The following is a 14,439-nucleotide window of genomic DNA, read 5'->3' on the forward strand; positions in this document are numbered from 1 at the left end:
CTGCATCTGCAGGAACATATTCCAAGGAGTGTAGTACTCCCACCCCAGAAACCTCTCCCCTCCTGTTTGTATGACCTGGTCCCAGGAGCAGATGCCTGTCTGTAAAGCACAAGCACACCTCTGACATTACACAAATAATGATAAATCCCAGATGCATTTGCATCTCTCAGAAACCACCCCCCACTGGTCTCCATGGTTATTTTTTAATAACCATGTGTTGCTCCTTTCCCTACCCCTCAAGGTGCCCCTTGTGGATCTCCTTGACTGCATTGATGGCCCAGCTGCAGCAGGACGAAGAGGGGAGGCTCCAGGTGACAGTTGGGTTTGCTCATTTGGAATCCTGACAGCAGCCCATAGACAATAGGCTGCCTGTTGTGGCTGTGCTTAAGAAAAGAAGAACCACTTCTGCAAACCTGATCTGCCTTCTCACTTGCAGATGGGGATGGGCAATGGGGTAGAAAGGGAAAGCAGGAGGCCAAAGAAGAGGAAAGAAAACACATGCAGGATTGTCTAGCTCAGGTGTTTGCTCATCATTTTGCCCTGAAGTGGATGGAGTGCAGAAAGCAACTCTAAACTTCCCCAGCAGCATAACACCAAGAGGAGAGGAATACTCCTGGCTGGAGTAGGCGGAGAGGAGACAAGAGAGAAAGGCTCCTTAAGCCTGGCTCCCTGCTTGGACTTTAATAGAGCTGTGCTAGGAATGAATTTGGCCATTAGTACCCAATTCCTGTGGGGAGTAGGAGACAAGGTGAGTGAGGTAATAGTTTTTATTGGACCACCTTCTATTCAATGAAAAATATTACCTCACCCACCTTGACATCCTGGAATCCACACAGCATACAAACCATGAGAGTAGGAGAGGCAGTTTGGTTGCAGGGGAACCAAGTCACTTCCCACTGCACCTGTAAGCTGAGCCATGTGCTTCTGTGCAGGTCTGCCATGGCCTCCACTCATGCTGCATTTGTGAGTACAGCAGAGGCCTGGCCCTTCCTATTATGAATTACAATGACTTGGTTAGTAAATCATGTTGGGTTTATTAAGGCCCATGAGAAGGTCCATCCACCCCTCTGACATTTGTTTAATTCTTTGCATAAAAAACCAAAACAATTCAAGCCAGAGTCTCATTTAGCTGAGGAGGCATTGAATACTCAGCATGGCAGAGCATGCTGGCAGAAGCTTTGTTTGGAAATGCAGCTTTTGTTCATATGTTAGATCATTCCTTGCACATTAAAGCTTGAGCCTGCCAATACAAATGTATCATTAGTCATGTGTATAGTTCTACCTGAAGATTGGGCATAATGTTACTCACGGATATGAGTGTCTGCAGGATCAGACTTGTCTTCACCTACATATACCCTGTCCCAGTTGGTTCATGGAGCTGGATGCAGTAGCTTCCTACTGATGGAAGCATGTGTTTGCTTAGAAATTCTCATGCCCAGCTTCCCAGAAGCTGTCTTTGTCCACTTCTCATCCATTTAGCTGGAGGTTCTCATTACTCTTTCTTTGGAAAGGCTGTGAATCTGCAGTCTACTCCCTGTGCAGACTGGGGCTATGACTCCACTAGAGAGCTTACAGTGCATGCAGCTGGGCCACTGTCAGCTCTCTGGTGGAGCTGCACTAAGCTGACAGGAGAGAGCTCTCCTGTCGATTTAATTAATTCACCCCAATGAGAGGCAATAGCTATGTTGATAGGGGAAATCCTCCGGTCAACATAGTGCTGTCTAGTGTGGGGGCTAAATTGGTATAATCTACGTTGCTCAGGGGTGTGTGTTTTTCACACACACCCCTGAGCAATGTGGTTACACCAACATAAGGTTGTCATGTAGATCAGGGCTTAGTCTCAAAATACTTTTCCTTCCCCATTTGGAAATCGCTCAGCCCCTCCTGCACAATGTGACCCGCAACACTAATGCACCCAAATATCTGAAATGTAGGCCTTTAGCTAGTGAGGGACTGGGGGCTTGTACAATCATAGAACTGGAAGGGACCTCGAGAGGTCATTGAATCCAGTCCCGTGCATTCAAAGCAGGACTAAGTATTCTCTAGACCATCCCTGACAGGTGTTTGTCCAACCTGCTCTTAAAAATCCCCAATGATGGAGATTCTACAACCTCCCTAGGCAATTTATTCCAGTGCTTAACCACTCTGACAGTTTAGGAAAAACTTCTAATGTCCAACCTAAACTGCCCTTGCTGCAATTTAAACCCATTGCTTCTTGTCCTATCCTCAGAGGCTGAGAAGAACAATTTTTCTCCCGCTTCCTTGTAACAACCTTTTATGTACTTGAAAACTTATGTCCCTTCTCAGTCTTCTCTTCTCCAGACTAAATACTGAGTGCCAATGTGGATTGAGCTGCTGAGTTGCTGTGAGTGTCAGACAGGTCCAGTGAGGATGAGTCAAGGAAGGAAAGGAAGCCCTACCAATACTGCAGCTCACATGTCTGCAGGTTAAAGGGGTGATTCAGTGTTTGTAACAAAAGATACTATTTTTCCCCCTCTGTAAATCGTGGAAGGGCTGTGATTAAAGTATTGTTAGTAAGATGCTGTTCTTTCCTCTTGGGCAGGAGGACCACTGAGATGTGGTGTTGGAGAAGGGAGTGAAACATGCAGAAAAACCCACACAGGATTAGCTTTGCTTAGAGGGACACTTTCCCTTTTTAATTCAAGTTTTTAGAAGCTGTTTCATATGCTCCCTCAGTTCTGGGGGAACTTGAGGGATGCTCAGATCCTTGACATTCAGGATTAGCTCATGCGCTTGCTGGAAGAGCTCCTTCCCCACAGCTTCCTCCACCCGGCTGCGCCACTCTGCCAGCTTGGGTCGGTTCTCAAAGATGTCACAGCCACTTCCTACAGGCTGCAAAGACAGAAGCAAAAACACAGTAGCACAACTTCCATGCGAACAGTCCAAACCAGAATCCATTTAGAGGGATGGGACCAAAAAGCCATTTGGAATTAAAAACAAATATCAGCTGGATCAAGTCAGATCTGGAAGATTTGAGGGTTTGATTTCAGCTCATTTCAAGTTCTCCATTTCTAGGAGACTAGAGTAGTATCTGAGGATATCTGTAACAGCTACATAGGGACACAGAGAGATAGCAATGTAGTCTTCCCCTTCTGCCCCCTATCCCAACATTAACAGGAAAGGCATTCTTGAGTTTTCATTGGAAACACTTCATTGTTTGGGTTTAAAAATCCCTCTGCAGAGTTTGCAACCCAAAACTTAGAGTCATGCTAACACATGAAAGCCAGAATGTGAAGAGACTAGTATGTCACTCTGCTGGGCAATGAAAATAGACAAGACAAACTGACAGCAAAAGTGTCAATAAGTATGTTACAAACACTATCTCAAGAGATAATCAATTTTATAATGAAAAGTAAAGTAGATTCACACCAGCCAATTAAAAGGAGACTCCTGCAATACAAAAGCAGGTACATCATTCTTAAGGATACATACAGTGGTACTTCAATTGTGTGAATGTGTTTAGGGATACAGAGGAAGTCCTCGCTCTAATATATAGAAATGTTTTTTTTTTAAGTTTAGTCTGTATGCTCAGCACTTCAAGGAAAATGAAACAAACAAACAAAACCCTCACAACTCTGACCCCCAGACTTTTCCCTGTGGAATTCCCAGTCTGAGGAAGGGAAACCATGCACTTCTCAATCAGTTTAAAAACACAGGTAGTTTTTCCACAGTGCTGAGCATTTCCAGGTACACTCACCCTAGAATAAATTTTAGTAACTTAGGACCTTTCAGCTAGTCTACTGATTTCCACTGATTTCTGCCAGAGGACCAGTAATCAGAGCAGGGTTGAAGTTCTTTGTTCAAAATATTTTTCATTTCCATAGGAAGTGTCACTTCAACGCTTCCAGTTTTATCCAAAAAGTTTGAAAGACAAACGGGCAAAGAGAACTCTTATTTGAGATATTTTTGCAGGACCTGAAAGCCATGTGCCAGCTCACTCTCCCAGCAACCCAGCTTGCTTTGTCTGAAGTCTGGTTGGCAACTGGAACCAGTAGGACCAACACTCACCTGCATGAGCTCCACAACAGCCATCAGGTCTGCCAGGGAGATCTCGTTGCCCACAATGAAGGGCTTGTCCTGCAGGAACTTCTCCTCAAACTGCTTCAGAGCAGAATTCAGTTCCTCGACATTCTCCTTTAGTGTCTCTGGAGAAAATGGCTGCCCTAGAATGAGAGGCACCAGTACCTACCAGAGAGAGGAAAATGCAGCTCTAACATGTTATCTGCCAATTTTTAGTCCATCCACCATGCAGCCTTGGCACCCTGAACCACTCTAAGTATCCCTCATTAGTTTATAATGGAGTGGGCTGAGTTAGCTGGTACTGGAAACCCCCTCTGCTAGGCTGGCTAGCATAAAAACCCATTGCATCATATTTGTCCAAATCAGGCAGTCTTGTTCAGATTCTCTTCTTTGGAGACATTTGCCTTAAAAAAAAAAACAACAACAACAACATTTCACACCAACTGCAATCACAGCCCCTTGTTTCAAGAGGAGAGGCCTGTCTCTGCAGAGACAAGCGACAGTTATGCCTAGTCAGTCAGAAAGCAGGAGGAAAGTGGTCAGTGTCTGGCACCATCTCACCCTTGCCGGATCAGTTACATTTACTTACTACTCTGGACTGAGTACAGTGGAGACAATGTTCCCGCAGATTCAATCTTGGGAAGAATTGGGGCTAGAATATAAAGGAATCTTTCAGCAGGAGTAAGCGGGTCCATTACAATCCATCAGGAAGAGTGCTGGCTCACCAGGGAAGCCAATGCAACTCAAGTTCCAGTTTGGTTTCCAAATATCAGCTGGTATGTGTCTTTGGCTAGTGAGGCACATCATCCAGAAACAGTCCCAGTCATCCGTACAAGAAACTCCAAGCAAACAGCACGTCTGGCATTTTCTAGCTTTTGAGCACTGAACTTTGCAACCTCAGTGCTCTTTTAATGTCATTTTGGGGATGTAAGAGATCTACACTACCCCGGCAAGGTACCAGCCTGGTAAGATAGTGACACTCTACATTAAGGTCATTCTGAGTACACCCCCCCAATCCCTTGCCGCACACATACTTTATAAGAAATAGGGATGCTAGGAGAGGGGAGGTTGAATGCATTCTACATGCTACAGCACTAGCAGGTGCTAGCAGTCAGTTCTCATGTTATCGGATATCTTTACCTTGGTTATGAAAATTTTGCACCCTTTTTCCCGAATGGTAGCGTGCTGCCAGGACAAGTACTCATCAACCCGGGCCCGTTTCTGCAGGTCTGAAGGGTACCAGTGATCAGGAGTGTTGAATTTTTGGCTCAGATAGAGAAGGATCGCAATGCTGCCCAGATAGTAACAGGGAACAATGGACAGGTGAATTAAGAGGTTATTGTCTCCCCTCTTCCCCCCACATCTCAGAATACTCTGACTACCAATAGCTAGGTCAGTGAGTTAATACTGACAGACCCAAGAATCTCCCCATAGTCCCTAATAACCAGTCATGTTCTGTAACATGAGAGTTACAACTCAGACTTCTCTCCCTGCCCCCCTTTCCCTCACTAGAAATGTATATACCATAGTAACATCTACTTCCTAGCACGGCTTGAAGTCTTGGGTACTTTTCACAAAAGAAATGGTTAGAAACTGAACATTTTTAGGATTTTTTTAAGTTTTGCTTTTCAAGATGAATTCATTTTGAGTTGTTTCAGTGAAATGAATGTTTTAGTTTTGAAAAAGCATTTGGAGTTTCTGCAGTCCAATTCCAGCCACTTCCCGGTGTGGGGGGTGGGGAGGAAGGGAGAGAGAAAGCAAAAAAAAAAATCCACTCTCACTTTCGCTTCCCCCACCTTCCTCCAGAAAAGTGAGAAGAAGTGGATTTCCTCTTCTCCTTCCTCCACACTTTAAAAAAACAAACAAACAAACAAAACTGCCCTGTGATACTTTATCCAGCGGCTGAGGGGGGGTCAGCCATCCAATCCCACTACCGCCTGTATTTTCAGTTGCAACTTGAACCACTAGAGCAATTTATACAATTTACACTGGACCACATACCCATGATGGGAAAGCTTCACATTACCAGACCTGTAGACATCCTCAAGCCAGCCCATCCTGCACAATCAGCGACTCACCAGATCCATGGAACTTTGCAAGCATTGAGCCTACAGGCAGCTTAGCTGCAACATCACCCGATGCAAGTGGCTGGGCTTGGCCAAAGTTTGTCCTCATCTCCTTGTCTTCAAAGATGGATGCACAATTGCAGCAAGGCGTAAGGGACAGAAGGAATGGGGAAAATATAGGACTGGAAGAGGCATAGATGAGTGGGGCTGATAAATAGGGAGAAAAGAGAAAGGACATGAATGCAGAAAAGACAAAAAAACAGCATATAAAAGACAGATAAGCCAAGGCATGGAGAGAGAGAGAGAGAGAGAGAGAGAGAGGAGATGAGCAAGTAATAAGGTAGAACAATGAGCAGGGGACATAGCAGGCAGATGTTAAGTGTTGTGATGTTAGACCGTGCATCAGAGAGTTGCATTTGTTTCAACCTTACCTTTCTGCTAAGGTGAAGGCTCCATCCTTTATCGCTGGTACTTTCTTCAGCGCATTCACCTTGCCAAAGTCTTCACTATGGTTATGCCCTAAAAAGATTTAGGAGGCGATTAAGGAGGCGGTAGCGGTGACGGCATGCAAGGAAGATTCAGTGACTAGAAGGAAACAACCCGGCAAAGTTTAAATTTAGCACCCAAATCAAGCTAGATTCTTTACCCATTAGTGAGGATCAGCAGAGTCCCTGGGAATATTTGACCATGACATCTCAACTTTGACCACATAAGGAAAATTCCTGTTTATTTTCCTAAGAAAGCAAGTGGGCAATAGAGCTCTATAACAGATATAGATTTTGCCTGATGCTATCTTCTCTGTTCATCAGCTTAGCATTCCTGTCTCGCTCCTGTTCATTGTCTGCATGTTCAGTGTTCTGACATTTGTTAATAGGCTTGTAAGGCTCAATTTATGCTGGTAATCTTGTCAGCTCGGGCCTGCTTCATATCAGATATCTGCTGCTTTAATATCAGATACCTGCTGCTAGAGTGTCCCAAGACCCCTATCAGGATCCCTGTGCGAGGCACTTTACATAGGCAGAGTGACAGCCCCAGAGGGCATGCAGTCTAATTTTAAGATGAGAAATAACAAATGGGTGTAACCGAAAGAGGGAAGTAGGACAAGGGTAACAGTGATAAAGTGAAAAGAAAAGGAGCACTTGTGGCACCATAGAGACTAACCAATGTATTTGAGCATAAGCTTTCGTGATAAAGTGACAGTTACTTTGGTCTAACTGGAGCGCAGCTCAGTTCAGATGCAATTAGTTTTTCAGGCCCTGCTAGCGTGAGGCGGGATTTCAATCATGCTTTTGAAACATGAAAATGCAATATTGTATAACTGAGTGCTGTGACACTTTTACCAAACCCCTCAAAGCTGCTGTTGGAGTTCAGGGTATTTTCGGTCAGTTATATGCATTATAGTTTGTCGTCAGACATCCGTTGCTTTCGATTATCAAATGGAACTGCCACCATTAGTTTATTGAAGGAATAACTTGCATCAGGCAGGGAGGGGAGAGAAAGGCAAGCTTTCAGGTCTGAGATAGGTTATAGACATAGGCAAGGGTTTGCATTCTCATGACAATTCTTCAGAGTTCAAATACAAGACAGAAGGAAAGGGATGAGCTTTATAGCCTGAAATGAAAAATATTTACCTGAAGTCTGAGTGCTCTTCACATCAGGGCCCAATCTGAGAACTCTTCCATGCACAATTAGTGCTTGTCTATCTGGCTAGACTCACACAAGTCATCCACTGAAGTGTTTGCAAGATTGGGCCCTTTGTTTTCAAGCTCCTCTAACCAACTTGCACAGGTGAACCTCGGAGAGCTAAATGATGCAACTCTCAAGTCTTTTGTACTAACATTCTGGCAGCCGATCCCCAGATAATGCAGAACCTTCTGGGAATTGGTTTAGTTTTCTGATACTTGAATAGTCATGAATGACGCTTGCCATCTTCACACAGTGAAGTGGTTCCATTTCGAACACAGCCTCATTTGGCAACCTTCCAAAAAGGATATGGAGATTTTTCCATGTTTCTCTCTCTGCTGCACTCTAGAAATGCCTGGAGAATTCCAGGCCTAGACTTCACTCAGGCCACACACGCCATTCGGGGGCGATTCCTGTTCTGTCCAGTCCTCATCCTTTGCATTTGTTTCCCTGAAGCTGCCCAGAATGTTAGAGAAGTAAGAATGCTTCAGAGGACTTGTTCCTCCAGCCAGCCTCTGGAGCTATGGAAATTCACTTCCAAAGCACCACCTCTGAAATACCAACCATCCTTTGGCTTCAGAATGAGGCTTCTAATGGTTCCTGAACTCTGCTTTGCAATTAGTGGTTTTGCTGTTATCATACAGATTAAATGGGTCTGGTTTTAGTTTGATGTGTGAGATTTATGCATGCAGCGCCAACACTTAATAGAAGACTGGCTTTTATTTTATTTTTTTAAATACAGCTTAGCCTGTATATTGTGCTTTTTAGCCAGGGTTTGGTCTTTACATATTAAGCAGGATCTGTTGCGATGAGCTAACAGGCAATTACCATTTTATAAAAGAGCTCTGAGGCATGGGTGTAGTTGTGGGGTAAGGGGGGGGAGCGTTGCCCCCCCAAACTGCAAGCCTTGGGCAAGCATGGAATCCCCACCCCCCACTCCCACATGGCCCCATTGGCCTGCTGGAGCTTCCCCCCCCCCGCACAAATATAGACATCAAACTACACCTATGCTCTGAGGCCTTATTTAAGGTATCACCTAACAATGGTGGCTCTTCCAGGGAAGCAGAGCATCCACTTGTTTCCAGTGGTCCAAATTCAGACGTTGGGCTGAACTTTGCGCCCTCCTCAGGGTGCCTTCCATGCTCAGCAACTCTGTCAGGATTTGAGAGTAGGGCTTGAAGCAAGGGTGCAGATTGGGACTGAAGATTTTACTACACCCTTCACCTGCTGCTCCATATCCCATATGTCTGTCTGCATGCTGAGGCAGCATAGGGGCCCATGGTTTGTCTGTATAAAAGGCTATAATAACCCTGATTTTGCGCCATGAATGGATGCCTATGTCCATGCTGGTACCACTTAGGACCTGAACATAACCAAATGTATTTAACTTATAAGCGTTTCCATAGGAATCCAGGAGGTTAGTGCAGTCAGAGATACAATGCACTTTAGAATCCCTGTAAGGAGAGCAAATGTAGCAGTTCTTCTCTGTTGTAGTCATAAGCTACATGTAGGCTTTGCTAAAGCCTAGTGCTGCTACTGTATAACATAGAGCATCTGGAGCTTGCGATTTTGTTGAAATCTCCTTCGGTCAGTCCAATGACAACGGAGTCAGTTTTTCACCCTTCTCAGTAAGTTCACTGGCTTGTCTCCCCCTGCCCCATATTTTAGTGGCTCATGGTGGTCAGTACTGAAAAGGAAAGGAGCCCAAATGTGTGTGTGTTTAATACGTTAAATATTCTTTTAAACTGACAATGCCTCCTTCCCCATGGTACCTTGAATAATCTTATTAATCTCCCCCCACCAAAGTCTCTAGAAAGACAAATGTCAAGCAAGAGCAAGGCATAGAGAGAGGAGAGAATATGGAGCAGAACTCTTAATTATTAGTAGGCTTTATTGCAAACTCAGGCTTCCCCACTGAATGAATGGAAGCAAGCATGAGACTTCTTGGGGAGAGCAGCTGTGCTGCAAAACACTAGAGTTTGCCATACACTGAAAGGGGAGGTTTCAGAGTAACAGCTGTGTTAGTCTGTATTCGCAAAAAGAAAAGGAGTACTTGTGGCACCTTAGAGACTAACCAATTTATTTGAGCATAAGCTTTCGTGAGCTACAGCTCACTTCATCGGATGTCACTTAACCTTTCAGTGAAGTAGTTAGATGAAAACTGGTGGATTAACTGGTGCCAGGCTGCACTGGGTTATATCAGTGAGCACTGGGAAAGGAAAGAGTAACTGCAGAGTGCCTGCTCAAGAAACTGCATTTCTCCTTCCTGCTGTTACTGTAAGAGGGACCTAGAGCAAGAGCTGCAGTGTGTTGCAACAGCAACCCAAGTGAATCTTCGGCATTTTTAACATGCCCATGACTGCAGTCTCAAGATCACCCCAGGATACAAAGCCTAAATCTGACATTATGCCGTATTAGCAGCCAGGGGGATGAGGGGAGTAGCTTGTAGGTTAGTAATTACAGACAGTTTCTCTTTTCTGGTTTATTCCAGCCAGGCTTAAACTACATTTTATGTCATAAGATGGATGGCAAGGGAGCATCCCTGCTGTATCCGCTCACGTTCACCTCAGCAATAGGGCTGCAGCAGGAGCCAGAGAGGCATAAAAGCTCTGCAGAATGTAGGGCAGGAACCAGCACGGGGTCCGAGACACAGCACCCAGCAGCTGCTGCAAGGTCAGCATAGACCCATTAAGGCCACATAACTTTGACAGATTCTTCTGTGTGTGTCATAGCTCAGCAAGCTCCCAGCTGGGGCTGCCTGAACTCAGCCAAAATGGGATTTTTCATAGGCACAGTAAAACCCCAGGAGTCCTGTTTGCAGAGAAGGGCATCCTATTACATGTCCCTAGTTCACACTTCCCTTGATGAACTATCGCCTTTTGGTACCAAAGACATTCAGCAGGCACAGCTTTGACTTCAGGACAGCAGACTTCTGTGGTAAAGAATTGGCTGACCCTCTCCAGAACCAGCTGGGGCAGTTCCAGCTACCAGCATCAGCATGACAACATAGCTACTGCCTGGGAGGTAGGTTGTCAAACATGAGCAACTAAATGAGACTCATAAATCCCCCACTGGTGTGTTTATGCCACCCTTCTCCCCCACATGCTATTTTGTTGCTTCAGACTAGCAGTGCATCCCCCACCACCACAGAACGCATCTTGTGCCCCATAGTAGCAGGGGATGGAAGGGAACCTCCAGAACTTTAGAGGATGTAGCTGGGAGTACTTGGATTACTTTAGACTCGGAGCAGAACTTCCAGCGTCTGCCTCCAGATAGGAAGAGACTTGATCTAGAGTGAGCATTTTGTATGTAGTTAGGTGTGCTCTGAGAATGCTCAGAGGATCAGCCTCAATAGGCAGGGCAATGCCAGCTTTCACCTGGCATGAGGATCCCACTGGTGCATAGACATGAGATAGGCATTCAGGCGCCTGCCTGAGGCAGCAGTAGGTATACCCAGAGGCAGAAACTTAAGGACCTAGGAAACCTTTTACAGTAAGAATTTAGGCACGGAGGAATTTGAGACACCTCTAGAGTGAGGTGGCAGCTGAGCAGGGGTTTTGATGATCGCCTTGGTGCCTAAACTTTGGCCTTAGGTGCCTCAGAAGTGGCAGTTATGTGCCTAAGTGTGTGAGGCATAGGGGCTAAGGAAGCGAAGAAAGATCAGAGTCACAGAAGCAGGCTGGGCATAATGCTCTCACTTAAACAGGGAATAGTGGAGAGCTCTCCTTAGCAGTGCCAACATTCTGGGTAACACAGTTTAACTGAGAGAGGAGTTGCTGCTCTTTGTAGATGGAATATCCATCTGGGATGAATGAAGCAATTAAGCGCGTATTAATAAATGAAGGACGAGGAAGAGGAGAGAAAACACAAGTCACGATGAAAAGTCTAAAATCCCTGCTCCCCTTTCAAAGTTTTAAGGCTTTTGAAAGGTGAGCCTGCAAAGGAGGTTTTTAAAAAGAGTTGTGCCTTTTTTGTTCTTTATGGTGGATAACAACCCACAAAGGCTCTTTCCCTCTCTTCATTATTTGTAACATGGTCTCCTGGGTTTTTTTTTTTAAATTTGTAAAGCATTATGAACATCAAGGCTAGATGACCTCCTGGAAGACTCAGAGGATGGTTGTTATGAACTTGAACCAAAGGGCCCACAGCATTAAGTTTTGAAACAAAAGAGTCATTTATCCAGAGTGAAGGAGTACTTGTGGCACCTTAGCACCATATATGCTCAAGTAAATTGGTTAGTCTCTAAGGTGCCACAAGTCCTCCTTTTCTTTTTGCGAATACAGACTGACACGGCGGCTACTCCGAAACCATTTCTCCAGAGTGTTAGTCATTGACATTAGATAGGTATTAACAAGATTCAGAGTAGCCGCCGTGGTAGCCTGTATTCGCAAAAAGAAAAGGAGGACTAGTGGCACCTTAGAGACTAAAATTTGAGCATACGCTTTCGTGAGCTACAGCTCACTTCCTCAGATGCATGTAGCTCACGAAAGCTTATGCTCAAATAAATCTCAGTCTCCTTTTCTTTCTGTATTAAAGAGACAGGCATCAACCAATAGCCAAATTTAAAGCGGTTTGATGAAAACCCTTCCTTTCCCAATTACTCGGCTTTCACTCTTGTGCGGCCACCCTCCACTAGCTCTCCAGTCACCACAAGCCTTACATCTACTCTACAAAAGATTCCTCCTTGCTGCCTGCTGACAAAGGATGCTGGCAACATGCACACTTGGACTGGTAAGCAACATGGCTGTGCCTGTAGTGGAAGTGAGGACTAAACACGTTCAGCACCATGTCAGCCCCCCGAGCGCGGCAAGTTTCAGCGCTGCGACGTGGCAGGGTAGGCAGTGCACCAGCGCTGGGTGCCGCACTCCCCTGGTGGAGGTGGTCTTTTCCGCTGGTGCCGCGACTACCCAGCCGCATTAGAACACTGCTGCAGCAGCACTTTCACGTTGCTAGTGAAGACATGCCCTCAGTCTCTCTGGTCCTTCTAGCACCTCAGTTTTAGGGACTGTGCAAGAATCTGCTTCAGGGTCATAATAGGGAGACAAAACTCAAGACTTTTTTAGTGTTAAAGATGGCACGAGCGCCAAGGTTTAGACCTAGATCAGCAAGTCTGAATTACAGGAAGCTGGAGACAACTCAGCCGAGGCAGGACTTTTCAGAAAGCATTTCTGCTCAGCGCTTTTGTCTAGTCATGTCATGGTATAGGAGGAACATATTTAGTGGAGCATGGAAACAGCATGACATGTGTGTGACAGCAAGAGCATGGCCCTGGCCCCATTCCTTCACTTAACAATGCTCATCAACTGCTAGTATGCTTAACTGTTAAAAATCAGAGACTGGGTATAACCTTGCACCTCCCAAATGTGAGCCTGACAATTAAAAACAGCCAAGATGTGCAACTATTACAACAGGTTTCAGAGTAGCAGCCGTGTTAGTCTGTATTCGCAAAAAGAAAAGGAGGACTTGTGGCACCTCAGAGACTAACCATTATTTGAGCATGAGCTTTCGTGAGCTACAGCTCACTTCATCGGATGCAACAGTGGCCCAAAGTGAAAGTACAACAGCAGAAAAAGGAGCTTGAAGAGCTGGGGCTACATTTCTTTCATGCATCTAGTTTCCTAAATAAGATTTCCACTGTCAACTGGAGGTCAGTAATGAAGAATAAGGCAAAAATCCCTGTGTGAAGAAACAGAGATACATTAGGGTTTAGAGCAAGGGAATCAGTTGCACCTGAGAAGTGTAACATGCTGATAGTCTGCACAGATCAATTCTCCTAAGAGCAAATGTTCTCCCTTAAGATGTTATTGCTGGACCCCCCTAGCAGAGTAATGAGAGAACACACACACAGTCCATCCCCCAGGTACAGGTGCCCTTCACTCACCTTTTAGCAGATCCACATGCTTGAACTCAAATGGGATGTTGTTTTTTTTGGCAAATATAAAGAGGGCTCGGCAGGGCTGGGAGAGGAGATCCAGAAAAAGCTCTACCACCATTTTGGCAGCTGGGATTCAGTGAGAGAGAAACCCTACAGCAGAAGAGCCTCTCACAGCAACTCAGCCTGCAGCAGGTGGCCTAGAGGCAGGACTGAGAATAACTTCTGCATACCTCTGCTAAGAGCCTTTAGTAAGCAACTCAGCCAGTGCTGCTAGTTACTTTGGACCAATCAGGAGACTGCAGGGCTCATTCAGGCTGGAAACACCCCAGTGCAAATTTCCTAGCCACGGGAACAAAGGTTGAGGGATGAGGGAGGCAAAAAATAGATAAAGATTGACTTGGATTTATGAAAGGCATCTTGTCCTCTTATTTATAATGAGGAATAATTTAAAGCAGCTCAATAAACAAAACAGTAGAACTGAAGTAAAGCTATCATGAGCACTGGGTCCTTTCCGACCTCAGCCCATCAGTACCGAGACTGTCTGCAGTTCATGGCAGGGACCATGGGCAACAGTCTCAAAGACAGCTATGTGATGTAGGTGCCTAAATCCTATTTTCAAAAGTGATTCAGAGACTTATGAGCCTAAGTCTCATACAGAGTCAGCTCTGATTTGCAAATTGGACTTAGGGCAGTTTTGAAAATTTGACCCCTTGACACATTGTCTTGTGCCTAGCACTGTTAGTGCTTTATGGGATGAGCCCACCCTGTTTTCAT

The 14,439-nt window shown here is 45.2% G+C and overlaps 1 protein-coding gene across 1 annotated transcript; it reads right to left on the reverse strand.

The window, feature by feature from the left end:
* Positions 1 to 2,625: 2,625 nt before the first annotated feature.
* Positions 2,626 to 13,889, reverse strand: LOC140898679 (glutathione S-transferase theta-1-like). Its single transcript, XM_073312846.1, has 5 exons — positions 13,672 to 13,889; positions 6,539 to 6,626; positions 5,182 to 5,332; positions 4,030 to 4,206; positions 2,626 to 2,853 (listed from the first exon to the last, which is right to left on the reverse strand). Exons 1-5 carry the CDS (start codon positions 13,781 to 13,783, stop codon positions 2,662 to 2,664), a joined length of 720 nt encoding a protein of 239 aa, XP_073168947.1. The 5' UTR covers positions 13,784 to 13,889; the 3' UTR covers positions 2,626 to 2,661.
* Between the last annotated feature and the right edge of the window lie 550 nt (positions 13,890 to 14,439).

Source organism: Lepidochelys kempii, chromosome 15 (genome assembly GCF_965140265.1).
Source record: "Lepidochelys kempii isolate rLepKem1 chromosome 15, rLepKem1.hap2, whole genome shotgun sequence".
Lineage (NCBI taxonomy): Eukaryota > Metazoa > Chordata > Testudines > Cheloniidae > Lepidochelys > Lepidochelys kempii.